At 43.6% G+C, this 22,918-nt stretch overlaps 1 protein-coding gene across 2 annotated transcripts in view; it reads right to left on the bottom strand.

Moving 5' to 3' along the window:
* stim2 (stromal interaction molecule 2) overlaps positions 1–21,809 on the bottom strand; it is a 151,565-nt gene extending 129,756 nt beyond the window's left edge. Inside the window, exons 1-2 of one of the 2 annotated variants that reach the window (XM_033026653.1) lie at positions 21,324–21,809; positions 20,687–20,880 (exon numbers count right to left, since the gene is read on the bottom strand). In XM_033026653.1, the coding sequence (XP_032882544.1) occupies positions 20,687–20,837 (151 nt within the window). In that variant the 5' untranslated portion in view covers positions 20,838–20,880; positions 21,324–21,809. The remainder of the gene's footprint in view (positions 1–20,686; positions 20,881–21,323) is intronic. The other variant, XM_033026659.1, reaches the window with a different exon arrangement.
* Positions 21,810–22,918: the final 1,109 nt, after the last annotated feature.

Raw genomic sequence — 22,918 nt, 5'->3', positions numbered from 1 at the left:
TCTCAGGTCCTCACTGAAGCTCACTGCTGCTTCAGGCAGATCATCGAGCTCCACACAGGGTGAGAAAATTACTTCTTTGTCGTCCAGCCAAAGGAGCAGCCCGAGCAAGCAGAGACATTTTGCTGCATGGCATACTTCCCCAATATGCCTATTGTGCCATCACGGAGACCTCCCGGCATCCTCCTGCCAAGAGCCCCTGGCTGTGGGCCTGGGAAATTTCCATGTCCCTTTGCTCAATAGACAGGCACTTTCTTTCACCAGGTGCTGACCCAAAGCCACTTCCACCTTCGCAAACATCCCAATCATTGCAGCATAAGGTACGTTATATAATAACACATAGGAATGTGCACTAGTCAACAGAGCTCCGAATTGAAACCAAGAATGTGAGGTGCTGCACAGCGCTACACTGGAAACTCAACAACGCTGCAGTTTAGACCTCGCATTCAAATATATTGTTCGTCATGCAACTTTCCCAAACTCCTTCCCCTCTACTCTCAGTCTGAAACCCTTCCCCTCTACTTTCAGTCTGAAGAAGGGTTCGGACCCGAAACATCGCCCATCCTTTTCCTCCAGAGATGCTGCCTGACCCGCTGAGTTACTCCAGTACTTTGTGTCTATTTCCCCAACAGCATCAGGTTGACCCATAGCACTGTTTTAACAGCAAAAACGGGGTGTGGAGCATCTCACATGGAGCACTATTCACATCATTCACACTAATATCACCATCGAGTACAATATGGTTGTGGCGAAGACTGGATGCTTTGGCCACAGGGTGAAATGCTGATTGCTGGCTCAGGTTTAGCCTGGACCTTGCTTCTTAAGGCAAGAGGAGTTGTATTCCATCAACCACTTATTTGTTAAAAGTAATTGCGGCGATTCTAGCTGAAGCATTCAAGTGTCTGTTCAGTTCAATTTCTAATCAACTTAAAAAAATATCAATTCATAGGCTATTATGTTTCCGGCAGGTATTATCCATCCCGAGTTGTCCCTGAACTGACGAGGCTGTTAACATTCAACCAAATTAATAGATCTAGAGTAATATGTAACGCAGACCAGGTAATGGTGGCAGATGTCCTTTCCTGAAGGAGATTAGGGAATCAGATGGGTTTATTCATCCATCCAGTGGTTTCAGGGTTAATTTTACTGAGAAAAGTTTTTTTTAAATTCCATCTTTCTTTCATTACTTGCATTGGAGTTTGTGTGCTGGGATTCAAATCCACATCTCTTGATCAATGGTACAAAACTCTGGGCGTTAGTCCAGTCCAGTCTAAAGTACTGACATGACCTGTTACAGGGAAATAAGTGAGGGAATAGGACTGATGGGAATGTTTTGAAAGCTGGCAGATTCAATGGGCTGAGTAGCGTCCTATGTTATGAAATCTTGAAATATGAAATGCTGAAATATTGTAGTTTGCAAAGAACGAGGGCAAATTAAGCATGCAGATACAGCAGGCAGTGAAGAAAGCGAATGGCATGTTGGCCTTTATAACAAGAGGAATCGAATATAGGAGCAAAGAGGTCCTTCTGCAGTTGTACAAAGCCCTAGTGAGACCACACCTGGAGTATTGTATGCAGTTGTGGTACCCTAATTTGAGGAAGGACATTCTTGCTATTGAGGGAGTGCAGCGTAGGTTTACAAGGTTAATTCCCGGGATGGCGGGACTGTCATATGCTGAGAGAATGGAGCAGCTGGGCTTGTACACTCTGGAGTTTAGAAGGATGAGAGGGCATCTCATTGAAACATATAAGATTGTTAAGAACTTGGACACGCTAGAGGCAGGAAACATGTTCCCAATGTTGGGGGAGTCCAGAACCAGGGGCCACAGTTTAAGAATAAGGAGTAAGCCATTTAGAACGGAGACGAGGAAACACTTTTTCTCACAGAGTGGTGAGTCAGTGGAATTCTCTGCCTCAGAGGGCGGTGGAGGCAGGTTCTCTGGATGCTTTCAAGAGAGAGCTAGATAGGGCTTAAAAATAGCGGAGTCAGGGGATATGGGGAGAAGGCAGGAACGGGGTACTGATTGGGGATGATCAGCCATGATCACATTGAATGGCGGTGCTGGCTCGAAGGGCCGAATGGCCTACTCCTGCACCTATTGTCTATTGTCTATTGTGACTGAGTGTGGAAGTTCTTACAAGAGCAGTAAAAGCTGGTGAGTTTGTGAATACAAACAGGGAGCAATATTGCGAATACTCCCAATTGGAATAGCAACTGCGCAACTAAACCCTGAGATAGTTCCTGGATAGATCAGATTTCTTAGCAACCATGCCCTTTTCATCCCAATCACTCTCAAATTATATTATGCACATCAGTGAATACCATCTTTTCGGGTTTTTCTTAAAACTTTGTGCAGGGAAGGAGATTTGTAATGTTCATTTCCTCCAGTGGTTTATGATTATTAAGAGAATACAGTCACTTTGGTCACCAGGAAACAGTGTTTATAATTGTAATCAAGGTGTACTAGGGATTTGAAAAAGGGAGTGTCTGAAATAATGATTAATTATACAGTCTGGGCAGTTCTTTTGGCTGCATCGATATCAGAAAACAGGGATGTGAGACAAACTCAGGAGCTTTGCCACTGTTAATGGACCCAGCCCTTAAAGTAGGTCAATCATTTCTGCAGATGCATATTTAATAGAAGATTTTCCTTTTACCACTTTCTCATACATTTGGCACATAAATGTACAAGTATGTGTGTAGGAAGGAACAGCAGATGCTGATTTAAACCGAAGATATACACAAAATGCTGGAGTAACAGAGGGACAGGCAAGCATCTCTGGAGAGAAAGAATGGGTGTCGTTAGGGGTCGCGACCCTTCTTCAGACTAGAGTCAGGGTGAAGAGATGTCGACGGTGATGTGGAGAGATATAGAACAAATGAATGAAAGACATGGAAATCTAGCTTTGTGACTTCATAGCTGGCGACAGGCCTCTGATTCACATTTATTAGAGGACAGAATTATCTAAAAAAATAATCAATGTTAACAAATTACATTTGGGTTTAAAGCAATAAAGCACATTAATTCCAGATTTCTCAGAGATATTTAATGTAAATAGAAACAGGGATCTACGGACTGCTGATTATGCAATAAATCCAATTGATTCAACATCAAAGATCATTTTACATGGTTGGAGAATCTACATTCAGAGTGAAAGGTAACAATTAACAGCTCAACAGAAGTGAAACAGCTTCTGGCAGGAGTTCAGAATCTCAGCGTCACAGAGAGTCATGTTTATGGTCAATCAGGACTGCATTAAAAACAAGGGATTGAGGCAAAGACGACTGAACTTGCAGCTGGCAGGGAACAATGGCGTGAATCATCAAAGATATGGTACTACATCAAAGCCTCAAACCTCCAAAGCCTAATTCTATCGACAGCACAATCTGACAGCACACATAAAAACCCCAAGACAAGGCCACCATATGGACAGGATTTTTTTCTCTTTCAAGGTTGATTACTTTTTAAAATAAAAAATATAAACATACCAGTGAACTTCTCGTCAAAACCCCTGCCTTTAGTCTCGACTTACGTGCTAAAGGATGCAAATTTTATTTCATATCAACTAAACTGCTTGGGAACATCTGGAAAGCTTCTTCTTTGATGCTACAAATCTGAGTCAGGTTGGCATTAATATTTCTGTTTTTTATTGTTATATTACATAAGCATTTCAGAATTCATAACATTCTAATCAAATAAAATTGATACAATAGATTTACAGGGATATGGGCCAAATGCAGGCAGATGGGACTAGTGTAGATGGGACATGTGGTCAGTGTGGGCAAGTTTGGCCCAAGGGCTAGATTCCATGCTGTATGACTTTATAACTCCCTAAAATATAATGAGGGACAAGAAAGAGTTGAACTCACAGCATACTGACTCACAGGTGTTAGTGCAACTTCTAACATGGGTGGAACATTTAGTGTAAACAGCCTGACTGCTAACGTCATCTCTGTTTTGATCTACATAATAGTTGTACATAGTGTCAACGTGATGCAGTGGTACAATGTACTTCCCAGACCTGTCCAGCTTAGTCCTCTCAAAAGGAGGTAAGCTTGGACACCTCGCACATTGTTGTTCAACTCTGATCAGCATAGTTGTTCCTACTGTTCATTTCCTATTAACAACATCAGGTTCCACTGAAGCGCCTACAAGCATTTCAAAACAAATCAGGGAAGACTATCAACATAATATGCTTCCGGGAAGCCAGACAACAAAATAGAGGCATGCATTGAAAGTCAAAAAGATGTGAGCACTGATGTGAAATATGGCAAGGGAAGATCAAGGGGGGAAACAATGAGGAAACAGATATATATTCTCACTCGACTTTTCATAGCACCCACGTTTGGTTTCTTGTAAATCTGACTAGTCACATTGCTTGCAAATAAAATATCCACCTATTCTATGAAAATCTCAACAAGAGCCACCAATGACAATACGTGTAAGTTAAAGGTCAGCACTCGGCTACTGCTGACAAGGGAGACCATTGATTTGCTTTCTCAGGCCCCCATAGTCGCCTGGGGCGTTGTAATCTCAGTCACTGAGGCCGGCATCAGATAGTTGACCATCATCCTTCTTAAAACCATCATCAAACTTCAAACAACCAGAACATTAATCTGTTAAACCACTTATCACTGAATTTCTGCTAATTCCTTTTTTTGCATTATTTGAACTGTGGCATACAAGGGAGCTAACTGTTACTTGCTCATGTTAAGTGAATGGCAGTAAAACATTTGAGTTGACAGCAGTAACCAGGAATTCAGAATAAATAAGCTAATAAAAACTTATGGATCACAGTTGAGGAATAATAAAGCATATCTTAACTTTAAACAACGTCTTGTAATTAAATTAATAATACCTCAAACCACCAAATTAATAAATTCTGGGACCAGCAAAAACAGCTAGCTAAGTTTTTGCTGTTTCTGACTGTTCCTTTGGGCTCAGAGCTAAGCAAACTGGCAGAGACAACTTTATTGTTTTGACATCTTGCTGTGAGAATTTTTGATGCCGATACCATGGCGATAGCATTCAGCTTCTGCCGCTGAAACTAATAGTTAGTGAGACAGCCAACCGTTTTACTCTTCCCAATTTTCTTTCTCAAAGGCACACCACAATTAGTCCGCTAACATTAAATTTTAATCCCTGGAACTCTTTCCTTCTTTGTATTTGTTCAATTCAATCTTAACAATGAAAAGACACATTAAAAAGATCAACTCACTTTATTAATCAGTAATTTGAAATGAGGACATCTGTGCTACCAATTCACTTCCCCCACATGCATTAATTCTCTTCTAGCATCTTGGGGTCAAAAGGTCAGAAGGAGCACCAATGCAAGATGGGAGTGGGAACGAAAACAGAAATAGGAGTCAACTCAGGTCAAGTTTCTTCCAGCAGCTCAGAAATATTGTCAGTATTTCAGTGCTGGGGAGAAGAGAAAATGGCTCGAATGATTGATTTAAAACATAAACACTTAAACTTAAACATTAATTAACTGCATTGGAAATGATTATTCACAAAACAAATTTTAAAAATCTTCAGGTTTATTCAGGAATTATATCAATGAAGAATTAATACTTGGTCAATATTTGTTCACGTCAAGTTAGATACGCAAGTGAATTTGATTCAATGGTAAAGGCACATGAAAGTGAAGTGAATGGTTAGATAACCCGAGTTGAAGTAGCTTTGTTATTTTCTGTTTTGTAACTCCAGGGAATCCAACAATATTATTGCCCTGGATTTTGCTGAGATTCGACTCACATACACAACCACCCCACACTTACGTTGCTCAAACTTGCTGGCTCTTACCAATGAGGCCCTGCAAAGTGCCAGGGGAATCAAATCACAAAACTGCTCTATTTTCCCCCCAATGTTTCTGAGTGCCCATGCACCAAAGTCCCAAACATGCTGGTATTTAACCATTAGTTTCAGTTCTGAGAGAAGAATGTATTACTGTCCCTAATTTAGAGCTTCCTGAATTGTGCAAGTCTCATATTACTGCAGGTAACATGGTGTTCGGTAACTCCTCCTCTGAGGCAATGTACCACCGTCTGCCACAGGTCCGAATAAAAAGAGGATATTCGTTGCATTTCTGCCATGGCACTGGTCTAAACAGAGTTACAGTGCCCATAATGTTTGGGACTAAAACCCATCATTTATTTATTTGCCTCCGTACTCCACAATTTGAGATTTGTAATAGAAAAAAATCACATGTGGTTAAAGTGCACATTGTCAGATTTAAATAAAGGCAATCTTTATACATTTTGGTTTCACCATGTAGAAATTACAGCAGTGTTTATAAATAGTCCCCTCATTTCAGGGCACCATAATGTTTGGGACACAGCAATGTCATGTAAATGAAAGTAGTTATGTTTAGTATTTGTTGCATATCCTTTGCATGTAATGACTGCTTGAAGTCGGCGATTCATGGACATCACCAGTTACTGGGTGTCTTCTCTGATGACGCTCTACCAGGCCTGTATTGCAGGCATCTTTAGCTTATGCTTGTTTTGGGGGCTAGTCCCCTTCAGTTTTCTATTCAGCATACAAAAGGCACTAGACAAAGTGGGGTCCGTTGTGTCCCTGTCACACGGGAGGCCTGGTCCCCCAACGCAACCCGTGCCAACGCAATATTGCACTACTCACACATAGCCCCCAACTACGCAGGCACGGCTCATTTCCCCTCATCCCCCAGCACTCCCTCCCCCTCCTCTTCACCCTCCCTCTTCTTTCCCCTCTCGTCCTCCCCTCCCCCAATACCCCCCCCCCCTCACCTCTCCCTCCCTCTCCTTTACCCTACCCTCAGTCAATCCCTCCCTCTCTCCCTTCATCCATAAAAAGCATCTGCAGTTCCTTCCTCCACAGGTCATTCATCTCTCGTTTCCCTTATCCCTAACCAGTCTGAAGAAGGGTATTGACCCGAAACGTCACCCATTCCTTCTCACAAGAGATGCTGCCTGGCCCGCTTCTGAGTTACTCCAGCTTTTTGTATCTATCTTCGGTTTAAATCAGCATCTGCAGTTCCTTCTTGCACAAAGTCTGCAGGAACTGCATTCTCGAATAAGGGCCTGAAAGGTTATTGCAAATAGATGAATAATACAAAGTTGGGGTACATTTTAACAGCTAAAAATGTTTTTTTGTTACTGCAAGCTAAAAGCACTAAAGGCTGTTTGTTAGATTGCTTAACAGAGTTCTTGTTAAATGTAATGACCTCCTGCAGTGTGACTAACAGCCCTTAAAGAGACAGTGGTGTCTGATTACAGTGGGATCGCTTTATCCGCTATAAACAAAATCCATTATAAAGTAGTCTGTAATAACGAGGGTAGACAGTAGTACAAGTTAAACCTAAACAATGTACAGTGGACAGATGGTTCCTGCTTACGCGGGATTCTTCAAAAGAACCAGGTACCAACCTTCATCAGGAGACACCCCAGGGCATTTTATCAGAAGCAGTTTTATTTCCATTCTCTTCTGTGTGGTTCATTTCCATTCTCCTCTCCTTCTTCTGTACACACTCGAACTTCCTGAAGCTGCCTACCATCCAGACCATTTTGCTGCCTGGAGATAACAGGGGTAGCCAGCAGAGATTCCACAACACAAGAATCTTCCCCTTTTCCAAAATAGTCTTCAGAAGAAGGGTGTTGAATGCGCAATAAGCATTTATTTAGTTTCAAAGACTCCCAACGCCACCCGTTGCCTCTGCTGCCTGCAATAATCCATGTTCCATTTTTATTTGAAGTGTGAGGGTCATAGAGTCATAGCGATACAGTGTGGAAACAGGCCCTTCGGCCCAACTTACCCACACCGGCCAACAATGTCCCAGCTACACTAGTCCCACTTGCCTGCGTTTGGTCCATATCCCTCCAAACCTGTCCTATCCATGTACCTGTCTAACTGTTTCTTAAACGATGGGGTAGTCCCAGCCTCAACTACCTCCTCTGACAGCTTGTTCCATACACCCACCACCCTTTGTGTGAAAAAGTTACCCTTCGGATTTCTATTCAATCTTTTCCCCCTCACCTTGAACCTGTCCTCTGGTCCTCGATTCCCCTACTCTGGGCAAGAGAGTCTGTGCATCTACCCGATCTATTCCTCTCATGATTAAACAGTAACGGGCCTAGCACCGAACCCTGAGGCACACCACTAGTCACAGGCCTCCAGTCCGAGAAGCAACCTTCCACCATCACCATCTGCTTCCTTCCATGGAGCCAGTTTGCTATCCATTCAGCTATCTTTCCTTGGATCCCATGCGATCTAACCTTCCAGAGCAGTCTACCATGTGGAACCTTGTCGAACGCCTTAAAGAAGTCCATGTACACACCATCTACAGCTCCTCCCTCATCGACCTTTTTGGTCACGTCTTCAAAAAAATCAATCAGATTTGTGAAACACGACGTCCCACATACAAAACCCACATACTATCCCTAGTCAGCCCTTGCCCATCCAAATGCTTGTATAATCTATCCCTCAGAATACTCTCTAGTAACTTTCCAAATACAGATTAAGCTCACCGGCTTATAGTTCCCGGCATTTTCACTTCTTGAAAAGAGGCACAATATTTGCCACCCTATGCAATATGTCTTTTTACAATAGTGCACACAATAATGTGACAAAGGAGGTCAAATTTCAAATTCTTTCAATAAAGTTGTCAAGCACTTTATTGGGTTCATGAGTAACATTGTATCGACAAAAAATAAGAAAAGAGAGCATATTGATGGCAAGTTTCCGAAAATAGCATCAGAATACACAAATACATTTTGTGTAACGGTTGTCGTGCGGTGTCCACCAGTGACCTGGTTGGCACAGTAAGTTGGCACACGTATTTCTTATTCCTTTCTATGTTTTTGAATACCACATGGAAAAATAAAATTGCAAACACTATTTTCAATTTATTCACCTGATCATGTAGTAGAACACTGCATCCATCTGAGTGGACAACTCAACGCAGTTTACACATCATACACACAAAAGTACGTTGCGGTGGACACTCAAAGGTTTGGTGTCCCAGAAAACGAACGTTACATTATAAGCGAAAACCAAACATTTTCACCAATGTGATCTAAACCGAGGGGTAACGTTTTCACACAAAGTCGTGCGTATGCTCCCCGTTGTTCTAGGTGGAGCAGCACAGTATGGAGAGCAGTGGCAATGGTGTCGTCTGTTGATCTGTTTGCTCTGTACGCATATTGGTGTCGATCCAGGGTTGATGGGAGAGCGGCCTTGATGTGCTTAAGGACCAATCTCTCCAGGCACTTCATAATTATTGGTGTTAGTGCAACCAGCCTGTAGTCATTGAGGCAGGTTATGGCTATCTGCTTCGGAACGGGCACTATTTCCGATGTTTTTAGGCATGTGGGGAGCATGCATTGTGCCAGGGATTGATTGAAAATGTTTGTAAATACAGTCAACTCAACAGTACAATCTCTGAGAACCCGGCCTGGGACTCCGTCCGGACCGGTTAACATTGGGACCGGTGTGTGTGTGTGACATCAGCAGTCCGTATGATGAGTGTCTGGGTGTTGGAGCTCGATTAGTGGGCATGACCGTCTCTCTCCTCTCATGGTGGCCAAAGACGTGGTTGAGCTGTTCTGCCAGAGAGGCACTGTTGCTGGTGGATGAGTGGGCATTGTTCTTGTAGTTGATGATGTGCCGTATACCTTGCCATACGCGACGGGAGTCTGAGTTGTTGAAGGACTCTCGATCCTTCGCTTATAGACTGCTTTGGTGTTCCTGATGCCCCTCTTCAGCTCGGACTTGACCGCACTATACAGCTCTGTGTTGCCGGCCCGAAAAGCCATATTGAGGGCTTTAAAAAGGAGTCGGACGCCTTTGGTCATCCATGGTTTGTTGTTGGGAGGAATACGGATGCGTTTGGTGTTAGTGACATTGTCTACACAGCTTTTTATATAAAAAGGTACAGTGAAGATGTAGGTCTCAAAGTCCTCGTCCTCAAACAAGTCCCAGTCGGTTCGGTTAAAGCAGTCCTATAATTGCCCAGAAGCTCCCTCGGGCCACACTTGAATGTCCATAGCAGCTGGTTTGACCGTATTGATGAGTGGCCTATATACTGGAGTTAAAAATAGGGAGATGTGGTCAGATTGGCCCAGATGGGGGAGAGGTGATGCTTTGTACCCATGTTTGATGTTGCCATAAACTTGGTCCAGTATGTTTCTACCTCTTGTGGTTTTGCGAGGATGTAACTAGTAGAGTGGATAAGGGAGAACCAGTTATATCTGGACTTTCAGAAGGCTTTCGACAAGGTCCCACATAAGAGATTAGTATACAAACTTAAAGCACACGGTATTGGGGGTTCAGTATTGATGTGGATAGAGAACTGGCTAGCAAACAGGAAGCAAAGAGTAGGAGTAAACGGGTCCTTTTCAGAATGGCAAGGAGTGGCTAGTGGGGTACCGCAAGGCTCAGTGCTGGGACCCCAGCTATTTACAATATATATTAATGATTTGCACGAGGGAATTGAATGCAACATCTCCAAGTTTGCGGATGACACGAAGCTGGGGGGGCAGTGTTAGCTGTGAGGAGGATGCTAGGAGGCTGCAAGGTGACTTGGATAGGCTGGGTGAGTGGGCAAATGCATGGCAGATGCAGTATAATGTGGATAAATGTGAGGTTATCCACTTTGGTGGCAAAAACAGGAAAGTAGACTATTATCTAAATGGTGGCCGATTAGGAAAAGGGGAGATGCAACGAGACCTGGGTGTCATGGTACACCAGTCATTGAAAGTAGGCATGCAGGTGCAGCAGGCAGTGAAAAAAGCGAATGATATGTTAGCATTCATAGCAAAAGGATTTGAGTATAGGAGCAGGGAGGTTCTACTGCAGTTGTACAGGGTATTGGTGAGACCACACCTGGAGTATTGTGCACAGTTTTGGTCTCCTAATCTGAGGAAAGACATTCTTGCCTTAGAGGGAGTACAGAGAAGGTTCACCAAACTGATTCCTGGGATGTCAGGACTTTCATATGAGGAAAGACTGGATTGACTCGGCTTGTACTCGCTAGAATTTAGATGATTGAAGGGGGATCTTATAGAAACTTACAAAATTCTTAGGGGGTTGGACAGGCTAGATGCAGGAAGACTGTTCCCGATGGTGGGGAAGTCCAGGACAAGGGGTCACAGTTTAAGGATAAAGGGGAAATCCTTTAGGACCGAGATGAGAAAAACATTTTTCACACAGAGAGTGGTGAGTCTCCGGAACTCTCTGCCACAGAAGGTAGTTGAGGCCAGTTCATTGGCTTTATATAAGAGGGATCCCTTGTGGCTAAAGGGATCAGGGGGTATGGAGAGAAAGCAGGTACAGGATACTGAGTTGGATGATCAGCCATGATCATATTGAATGGCGGTGCAGGCTCGAAGGGCCGAATGGCCTACTCCTGCACCTATATTCTATGTTTCTATGTTGATATATTAAATATTTTTTATATATTAAATTGGAAAATAAGAAAAAATAATTAACTCGCCCAAAAATCGCTACTACCATAGGATGCCTCGTTGGGTTTTTGAAAAGCATTGGAGGTTTGGAGCCTCCGTGGGTTAACTTACGGAAGTACGGACCCCGAAAACGGTCACAATGGACACCAAGCACAACGACTGTTACGGGATCTTTGCTTGGCGGAATACCAGACATGTTACTGTATTTTTCTCCTGGTATTGATAAAGATATTTCCCTAGATCATTATCAAAACGTATGTGGGCCCATATGAAGTTTATTTATGAATTAAATATTCATAACTAAATGTGGCAGAGTTTTTAATGTCAAATTTTTGCTGTCCAAAATGGTGATAAAACGATGAAAATTTGTCTGTTATGAAAAAGGTTTTTGATTTTCAGTCTTGGAAGTTATTTAATTTATATCTGTTATTTGTAAGGTTTCACATGATGGGTAGATTTTTGTTAAGAACAGTGTATTGGTGTAAAAAACTGAATAATAATCTTGTTCCTCAAAATCTCTCCAGTATTGTAAAAAAACAAATATGCAATTCTCCACTAACCGAAAGGGAAGCCCCACATTTTCTGAGCTGGTCTTCAGTCCAATATCCTGTCTGCTGTAAAACGTAGATCACATAGATTGAGGAACTTTATTGCTGGAATTCTCCGAAGCTAACTTAAGTTGCTATCAACAGGACCATGCAAGAGACGGAAGGGTTCAATTTGATCATGCCTCACTCCTCTGGATACATTCATATCTGGAGGCACAAGGAAAGGAGTATACTGCCCACCAAGTGGCTGCAAGCTCTCTGTAAGCACTGTAATCCAGAAGGATTAGAGTACTGCACTAAAACAATCACCTCCACTTCCTGAGGTGTCATTTTTATTAAAGACACTGCAGACACTGGAATATTAAGTCAAAAGCAAATTACTAGATCTCAGTGGGACAGGCAGCTTCTGTGACCGGATCCGGTCAGATGAGATTTCAGGTTGGGACCCCCATTCAGTCTCTGAACCCACCCGAAACATCATCTGTCCGTTTCCTTCCAAGATGTTGCCAAGTACCAGGATAAACAAGTATCAAACCTCAACATTAAAAACCTGGTAACACACAGCAAAAAAAATATTCCAGAATACCAAGAAGAATATGTCTTAACCTTCTAGCCTGCTTCATTATATGAACATGAAATGGCAGAAAAAGAGGGCATTGCTGTCCAGGATACTTTTATGTAATGTAGACAGTGAATATCTAAATTTTCTCTCTGACCCCTAAATGCATAACTCGAAGCTACTTAACTCATGTTAGAAGGTATACAATGATCCACTTGTGTTGGAACACATCAGAGTGGCATGATCATCCTGAAACAAAAGCAGCTTTGTCGTTCCTGAAGCTACCAGCTCTTCAGCAGTAGCAAGCTGTCAGCCAATACTCCTACTTCATGTAACCAAAAGCAGAGAATGAATTTTCTGTGCCCCAAATGCATTACTTTATCTGCTGGGAGGTCATTCTGGAAATTCCTAATTCCAAATTGAGCAATGTGTCTTTAAATTAACAATGGGTTTTCCAGTAAATGGAAAGGAGAACAAAGTCAGAGTGTGACTCGTGTGCAATCCTTATGCCCCTGTCCCACTTAGGAAACCTGAACGAAAACCTCTGGTGACCTTGCGCCCCACCCAAGGTTTCCTTGAGGTTCCTGGAGGTTTTGGTCACTCTCCCTAATGGTCGAAAGTGGTTTCCGCGTAGTCGAGGCTTCTTCTATGTTCCTGCGATTATATTTCAATAAAATCAAAACCAGCCTCGACTAAAAATAGGTTGCCGTTTGGTCGAAGCCAGTGGAGTGGGGTCGCTGTTTACTAACAGGCAGTCAAAGGCAATCTCTTTTGCTGACCGGCCATTTTGATTGGCTCATTGTAATTTTCAGCAAAGATCCTAAAGGATCTTTGGTTTTCAGGACCTAGAAAATCCGCCGGAAGGTAAAATGCCCGCTAACTTTATTAAACTTCTTAAAACTGTCTCCACTCCTTCTCCCCCCCCCCCCCTTCTCTCCCCTTCTCCCCCTTCTCTCTTCTTCTCTCTTCTTCTCCCCCCTTCTCTCCCCCCCTTCTCTGTCCTTCTCTCCCCGCCTCCCGCGCTCTCTAAAGGACTCACCGTGCTCTGTGGCAGCCGTTTACCTTCCTCTTCATCGCGCAGACAGTGCTCCTCCGCTGTCCCTGGCCCCCACCTTCACGATGTGTGTGTGTGTGTGTGTGTGTGTGTGTGTGTGTGTGTGTGTGTGTGTGTGTGTGTGTGTGTGTGTGTGTGTGGTCGGTAGCAAAGATCCTGTAGGATCTTTGGTCAGTAGATGCAGCTCACGCCTCGGTCGAGGGTTTCCAGGCGAGTGACCAAAACCTCTGGCGACTCATGGAAACCATGGGTGGGGCCCAAGGTCACCAGAGGTTACCGTTCAGGTTTCCTAAGTGGGACAGGGGCATAACTACGGTGGTTCCATCATCTTGCTACCTTTGCAACGATCATGTTTCATGCAATGTTGCAATCTGTTATAATTTATACTGAGAGCATTGGAAAACACCGGGCATTGCATTTATTCAATTACAGACAGGATTACCCTGGTTACGAACAGGATTCCATTCCTGAGAACTGTTTATGGCACAAACTTTTCGTAAGTGGAAGTGAACAAAAACAGTGGGTGGGATAGGATCACAGAAACAGCCATGCCGGGAAAGCGAGCAGTGTGGCCACCAGTCGGCCTCAGCTTCTCAGTGTGTGTGCGAGCGGGTCTGCTCAGCACTCCCAGCTCAACTCGGTTCACCCCAGCCCCTGAATGTTGCTACTGCTGGGAGGAGGCGAGATTAGGTTGGCGGGAATGCCCCACTCCCATGGGGAAGATGCATGCAGCCTCGCAGCATCCATCAAATCCATCCCATCCATCTTGCCGGCCTTTCAAACGCTCGCCGGTATTTGCATGGTTCCCAAAAGTTGGGTGTTTATAATCTAGGGAGGTGTTAGATCTGAAGAAGGGTTCCAACCCGAAACGTCACACATCCATTTTCTCCAGAGACGCTGCCTGACAAGCACTTTGTGTCTATCTTTGAGGAATTGGATAATGTCGCCAGCCTTTCAATACTTCCAAACAACACTTTCTCCTCAATATGCATCAACACGGGTCCACCTCAAGGCTATGAACTCAGTTCCCCGTTCAAGACTGTGTAGCCAGACACAGCTCCAACACAATCTTTAAATTCACCGACAATACCAATGTTATTGGATGAACAATGACTGACAATGAGACAGAATACAGGAGGAAGATTGATAATCTGATTATTCTCACAGGAACGGACCTCCCCACCCCTGAAGGATCTATAGCAGTTGCTGCCTCAGAAAAATCCAGCCAATATTGTCAAAGGACAACACCATCTTGGCTATGCTCTCATTTCACCACCATCATAGAGAAGATAAAAGAGCCTGAAGACTGTAACCGCCAAGCTCAAGAATAGCTTCTTTCCAACAGCCATCAGGGTCTTGAACGCTACACAACATTAACCTCTGCAACTATGATCTTCCTTGGACTGTGTCTCTGGATGCACAGCAGACTTCGACATTTGCACTAAAATGGTTAGCTGGCAGGACGCTCATTTATTTATTTGATTTTTTTATAATAAATTATCTGTGTGATATTGCATTTATGAATTATGAATTATGAAATATTGCATTAAGCTGCATCGAGTAAGAATTTCATTCGTAGACACAAAATGCTGAAGTAACTCAATGGGACAGGCAGCATCTCTGGAGAAGGAATGGGTGACGTTTCGGGTTGAGACTCTTCTTCAGACTGATGTCAGGGGAGTGGGCAGTAGAGAGATAAAAAGTAGTCGGCGACAATAAGACTGGTTGGAGAACTGGGAAGGGGGAGGGGATGGAGAGAGAGAGGTGGCCATGGAGCAGTTTCTTTTCACTTTAATCAATGTGGGGCTGACAAATCTAGAAAGACCTGTAGGTGTACTTTATTTCCTTAATTGACAGAAACTCAGGTAAGTACAATTCCTGCTAGTCAATCCACAATGCTTATCTCAAGATGTCAAAACAAAAAAATTAAAAGCTCTTAATCTCAACTGCAGAGCCCTGTTTTTAGTACATAATAACTAAAACAGAGATATTGTGCCTTGTGTAATGAAGACGTCAAAGTGTTTCACAGGAACTTAGAAACAGAACATAGAAAATAGGTGCAGGAGTAGGCCATTCGGTCCTTCGAGCTAGCACCGTCATTCAAGATGATCATGGCTGATCATCCAAAATCAGTACCACATCCTGTCTTTTTCCACATATCCCATGATTTCCTTAGCCCTAAGAGCTACATGTAAATCTAACTCTCTCTTGAAAACATCCAGTGAATTGGCCTCCACCTCTTTCCGTGGCAGAGAATTCCACAGATTCAAAACTCTCTGGGTAAAAATGTTTTTCCTCGTCTCAGTCCTAAATGGCCTAACCCTTATTCTTAAATTTGGTTCTGGACTCCCCCAACATCGGGAACATTTTTCCTGCATCTACCCTGTCCAATCCTCTAAGAATTTTATATGTTTCTATAAGATTCCTTCTCATCCTTCTAAATTCCAGTGAATACAAGCCCAGTCAACCATTCTTTCATCATATGTCAGTCCCGCCATCCCGGGAATTAACCTGCTGAACTTACGCTACACGCCCTCAAAAGCAATAATGGGTTTCCTCAAATTAGGAGACCAAAATCGCACACAATACTCCAGGTACAGTACCAGGGCCCTGTACAACTGCGGTAGGACCTCCTTGCTCCTAAACTCAAATCCTCTCGCAATGTAGGCCAATTGGCTTTCTTCACTGCCTGCCGTACCTGCATGCTTACTTTCAGTGTCTACTGTACAAGGACATCCAGGTCTCGTTGCACCTCCCCTTCTAATCTGACACCATTCAGATAATAATCTGCCTTCCTGTTCTTGCCACGAAAGTGGATAACCTCACATTTATCCACATTATACTGCATCTGCCATGCTTCTCCCCACTCACCCAACCTATGCAAATCACCCTGCAGCCTCATAGCATCCTCCTCGCAGTTCACACAGCCACCCAGCTTTGTGTAATCAGCAAACTTAGAGATGTGACATTTAATTCCCTCGTCTAAATCGTTAATATATATTGTAAATAACTGGGGTCCCAGCACCGAGTCTTGCGACACCCACTAGTCACTGCCTGCCATTCTGAAAACGACCCGTTAATTCCTACTCTTTGCTTCCTGTCTGCCAACCAATTCTCTATCCATGTCAATACCCTTCCCCCAATACCATGTGCTCTAATTTTGCACACTAATCTTTGTGTGGGACCTTTGTCAAAGGCTTTTTGAAAGTCCAAATACACCACATACACTGGCTCTCCCTTATCCATTCTACCTGTTACATCCTCAAAAAATTTCAAAAGATTAGTCAAGCATGATTTCCCCTTCATAAATCCATGCTGACTTTGACCGATGCAGTCACTGCATTCCAAATGCGCTGCTATAACATCTTTAATAATCAACTCCAGCATCTTCCCCAGTACCAGTAAGGCTAACTGGTCTATAATTCCCCATTTCTCTCTCTCCCTCCTTTCTTAAAATGTGGAGTTACATTAGCTACCCTCCAGTCCACAGAAGGTGATCCAGAGTCGAGAGAACATTGGAAAATGATCACCAATGTATCCACAATTTCTAGGACCACCTCCTTGGGTGCTCTGGGATGCAGACCATCAGGCCCTGGGAATTTATCTACCTTCAGTCACAACAGTTTACCTAACACCATATTATGACTAATGTGGATTCCCTTCAGTTCCTCCCTCCCACTAGATCCTCGGTCACCTAGTATTTCCAGGAGATTGCTTGTGTCTTCTTTAGTGAAGACAGAACCAAAGTGCTTGTTTAACTGTTCTGCCATGTCCTTGCTTCCCATTATAAATTCACCTGTCTCTGACTGTAAGTCTTCACTAATCTTTTCCTTTTTACATACCTATAGAAACTTTTACAGTCAGTTTTTAGATTCCCCGCAAGCTTTCTTTCATTTCCCCCCCCCCCTCTTTGTCCTCCTCTGTTGAATTTGTAAGTTTCTCCCAATCCTCTGGTTTGCCGCTTCTTCTGGCCAATTTATATGCCTCTTCCTTGGCATTAACACTTTCCTTGACTTTCCTCGTCAGACACGGTTGAGCCGCTTTCCCAGTTTTATTTCTTCGCCAGACAGGGATGAACAATTGCTGGAGTTCATCCATGCGGTCTTTAAATCTTCACCATTGCATCTCCACTGTCACCCCTTTACGTATAATTTGCTGGTCTATCCTAGCCAATTCCCATCTCACTCCTTCAAAGTCTTCTTTATTCAAGTTCTGGAACCTAGTCTATGAATGAACCATGTCACTCTCCATCCTAATGCAGAATTCCACCATATTATGGTCACTGTTGCCCAAGGGGCTTTGCACGACAAGATCACTAACTAATCTTTCCTCATTACACAATACCCAGTCTAGGATGGCCTGCCCTCTAGTCGGTTCCTCTACATATTGGTTTAAAAACCCATCCCGTATACATTCCAGGAAATTCTCCTCCTCAGCGCTGTTACCAATTTGGTTGGCCCAATCTATATGTAGATTAAAGTCACCCATGATAACCGCTGTACCTTTGCTACAGGCTTCCCTAATTTCCTGCTTGAATAATGAATACATTTTATTAGCCAAGTATGTATACATACAAGGAATTTGCCTTGGGTGCTTTGCTCACAAGTAACAACACGATATACAGTAAACAATTAAAAATAAAACATTATAATTTAAACAAGCGCTTTCTGCTCTTGGCTATATCGCAGTTCTACCTACCCATACCGAATCTACAGAATTCAAGCTAATGTCTCTCCTTGCTATTGCATTAATCTCCTCTTTAACCAGCAATGCCACCCCACCTCCTCTTCCTTTCTGTCTATCCTTCATGAATATCGAATACCCCTGCATGTTTAGCTCCCAGCCTTGGTCACCCTGAACCCATGTCTCCATAATTCCAACTATATCATATCCCTTGACTACTAACTGCGCGTTCAATTCATCCACCTTCTTTCGAATGCACAAAGCTTTCAGGTTAGTTTTTTTTTAATCTCCCATCTATCTTTTGCTTCTGTCCTCCTTTTATATCCCTCTGTCTCCTTGCATTGGGTCCCATCCCCCTGCCCTGCTAGTTTAAACGTAACCTACACTCTCTTTCCCGTTAGTTGCACGGATACGCGTCCACGTTGTTGACTCCACCCTCCCACTTTTTAGTTTAACCCCATCCGTGAAAAATAAATTGGCACCGCCACTGATCTGGAATGTTCCCACCCTTCAAACTTTAAATGTAATGGTTGCCTTTGTAAAGGGATTTTTTTTAAATGTCCAAGAATTGCTATCCAATCAGATCAGATACTATACATAAATACAATCGTCAAAGTCAGTGCAATAGGTAGAGCAAAATAAAAACAAAATTCAAGCTTCTGTACTTTTAGCCCGATGGGTGCAGGAAGAAGAAGGAATGACCAGGGTGGGACAGGTCTGAAGAAAGGTTTCGGCCCGAAGCGTTGCCTATTTCCTTCGCTCCATAGATGCTGCTGCACCCGTTGAGTTTCTCCAGCATTTTTGTGTACCTACGATTACATTAGTTGGTTTTCTGAGGCATCACGGGGTGCAGATGGAGTCAATGGTGGGGAGTAATTTGTGTAATGGACTGGGCGACATCTACAACTCTCTATAATTCCTTGTAGTCTTGGGCAGAGATGTTCCCAAACTAAGTTGTAATGCAACCCAACAATATGCTTTCGATGGTGCATCTGTCAGTTTGCGAGAAATAGAGGCTTTGATGTGCCTTCTTGGCTGACAAATCAATGGTTAGTCCACAACGGATTGTTGGTAATATTACGCTAAGGAACTTGAAACTCTCAACCATTTTCACTTTGGCACCATTGAACCTGATAGGGCCATGTATTCCACCAGGCTTCCTGGTCAATAACTAGCTCCTTTATCTTTCTGACATTGAGGAAGAGGTTGTTGTTCTGACATCATGTTACTCAGTTCCCTATCTCCTTAACTATTTATTTATTTACTTGTCAACTAAATCACTCATAAATCACGTTGGCAAAAAAACTATGGCCTGTAACTGAAACATTGCCTATCTATTCCCCCCCCACAGATGCTGCCTGACCAGCAGAGTTACGCCAGCACTTGTGTTTTGCTAAAAACTTGAGCATCTGCAGTTCCTTGTGTCTTGTAACTGTAACCCAGTTCCATTTATCAATCCGGTTCCGTAACCTTTGATATCCTTCTTCGTTAAAAGTCTATTGATGGCGAACCTGAAATTCACCTCCTGATATTAGGGAAGTGAGTTTCAGATTTCAGCTTCTCCGCCGCGTGAAAGCGTGCTTCCTGATTTCGTTCCCTGAAAGCTGAGCTGCAACATTATGTCCACCTGTCCTGGATTTTCCACCCCAGCAAAATCATTTGTCCGCATGAACCCAATTGAACTATTTTTTATTATTTTCACATCTCAGTTAGATCACATTTCACATCACCAAAACCAAAAAGAATATGGACCAAGTTTTAATCTTTTGAATCTCTGACCTCACTTAAGAGAATAAGCACTTGACATTCCCCAAGGATCAAAGATAAGTTGAGGTTCTGAAAGCCGATGGCAGCACCGCAGTTGGACTCTAACCAAGGCACTGTGCAACTCAACTCTCAACATCAGTTCTAAATGCTAGCCTTTCACCCTCAAGTCAAAATGCACCTTTCGGAATACTGTGAAACAGCGTTTAGTGATGTGCATATTGAACTAAATGCCCTTTAGTCTTCCCCACAGTATACGTTGTCACCATCTAGAAAATATCTTGATTACTTTTTCTCCGAGTCAAAGTGATCGTTCAGCTTTCTAGTGAACTTATTTGTGCTTGATTCCATCTATTTTATTAAGTTACATTAATAATAGTGGGTCAGAACTGCAGAGTTCATACCCCTACATATTAGTAAAAAAGAATTCTATGATCCCATGTAACATGAGTTGTAACTGGCGTCACCAATCTCTCTTAAAAATAATACAACACAACTTGCCGGATCTTGGTATTTAACCTATTGCTTTCCTTATCAGATGTACCTAAAACAAACAAACCAATTGTGCCTATCGTGAGACATGTGATGTTGTTCATGAACCTGAATTGTAAAATACTGTGTCGTATGGAGTTTACCTGCAGGAGTATCTGGATTTCCGGATGCCGGCTGCGCGAATTCTTTGGCGCTTGAATCCGCTGGAGATCCGGCTCCAGAGCTGAGGCATGTGGTGGGAATGCAGAAACTAATCCAGATCAGAGACAGCAACACACTTCGGCTCCAATCCATTCTCCTCTTCACCACCGACAAACGCCCCGATACCTAGAAAAAAACTAAAATGCAAATAAAAGGCCCTCAGTATCAAAACATGAAACTCTCCGGGGAGAATAAATTATGTCCGGCGAGCATATTATGTTTGCAACATTGGAGCGTGAAACTGCAAACACCACGTAAGTAACCACTGGAATGGAACGTGGCTGTTCCGTTGTGTCGATTACTCGAATGTCACCCGGAGCGTTTCCTAGTTCCACCACAAAATGATCAAGCTCCGGTCGTGTACCCCGGCTTCCCGTCGGCAAAATGACTTGCAACCGAGGAAATAAGAAAACATTTCCATTCAACGTACGCAATTGAAGAAAAAATATCTCCTCCAGTTTATTCAGTCGATCGGTCAGTTTTATTGAAGATCCGGTCGGCATATAAGGAAAGCTTCAACAAAACTGATCTATTGTAAAAAGCCTTCTTCTGAAGGAAAAATAAAAATACGCTCCTCACCTTAATAATGCCTCGTCTGTGGCTTGGTCTCTAGTTTTCGTTGGCTATTTTATTCTCTCGAAAACTTTAAATACAAGTCTTCATCCGCAAAAGTTAGTCGTCAATGTAACTGAAAGGCATCGATTCACGGAGCAAAAAAAGACCCAAAATTTCCTGCCGCTGTCGTGTACCTCCCTCCCCGGCAGGGATCTGAAGTCGCAGTCAGTAGCTCAGTTGGAAAGCTGCAGGAAACGGCTCACACCCTCTCAGCTGGACGCTGCAAACCCCCACACAGCATCTCTGCAAACAGCGTCTCGTCGCCTTCGCCTTCAGCAGAAACATCTGACAAGTAAGTTTCTTCTCCCTCCCATCTCCGGCTTCGTTACTTTTCATATCCGATTTCTTTGAGCTGAAGTGTTGGCGGGGGAGGAAGTCACTATGCAAATAATATGACATCACCGTCGTCCGAGCGCAGCTGCGTGGCGCAGAACTGTTTGAACTCTTTTTTAAATTTTGCTAAAATATAACCTTTTCGTTACAACTCAGTTCTTTATTTTAAATAAAGAATCTGAGACAATTAATGTGCGCGTCTCAGTCCCCCCCGCCCGGTCCAAGATTCTTTTAATTAGGCACCGTGACGTGTGAGTGAGTGAGTGCTTCAGCAAAGTTTATTGCACTTCTGCTGCGCTCCGACACCTGCTTTGTGCGGTTCCGGGAGGAGCTTGCAGACAGACATACGCCTTGCCCAGCCCGTTGTGCCTGAGCGCCCAGCTCAGCCCAGAGCGCGTGTCACTCTCTCCCCAGATCGACCCGGGTGCTCCGGAGTGGACCCTCTGTAAATGCGGCGGGCGGGCGTATAGTAGCCCTTGCACCGGCTCCGCTATTTCTGCCGCTGATCATTAAAGATCGAGGTTTGTCGTAACATGGCAGCATTTCACCGGCGTTGCTGGAGTCGTTAAATGAACCACTTGCAGGACGAGTTTGTCTTGTTCCAAACGCTCGGCCCGGTTACTGAAGGTTAGCACCAAAGATCCTACAGCACTGCATCCTGCTGGCAGCTCGTGACCTTTGCAACCATAGCTGCCTTTCCGTATGAAGTAGGTAAAACATGAGTCGAGTTTCGACCCGAAACGTCACCCATTCCACCTCTTCAGAGATGCTGAGTTATTTGTGTGCGCAAATGTGCTTTCTGTTTGTAGTTGAGTAATTGGTAATGCCCTGGACCAAGCCAAGCAACAACATTAAAACGGAGGTACACAAAAATGCTGGAGAAACTCAGCGGGTGCAGCAGCATCTATGGAGCGAAGGAAATAGGCAACGTTTCGGGCCGAAACCCTTCTTCAGATTGATGGGGGGCGGGGAGAAGAAAGGAAAAAGGAGGAGGAGGAGCCCGAGGGCTGAGGAAGGGGAAGAGACAGCAAGGGCTAACATCAAGTGTGTAGGAAGGAACTGCAGATGCTGGTTTAGACCGAAGATAGACACACAAAGCTGGAGCAACTCTGCGAGTCAGGCAGCATCTCTGGAGAAAGGAAATAGGTGACGTTTTGGGACGAGACCTTTCTTCAGACACCCGTCACCTATTCCTTTCCTCCAGAGATGTTACCTGACCTGCAGAG

This window comes from Amblyraja radiata, chromosome 1 (genome assembly GCF_010909765.2).
Source record: "Amblyraja radiata isolate CabotCenter1 chromosome 1, sAmbRad1.1.pri, whole genome shotgun sequence".
Taxonomy (NCBI): domain Eukaryota; kingdom Metazoa; phylum Chordata; class Chondrichthyes; order Rajiformes; family Rajidae; genus Amblyraja; species Amblyraja radiata.
The sequence above is the reverse complement of the archived record's forward strand: the minus strand, read 5'-3'. Positions and strand labels throughout refer to the sequence as shown.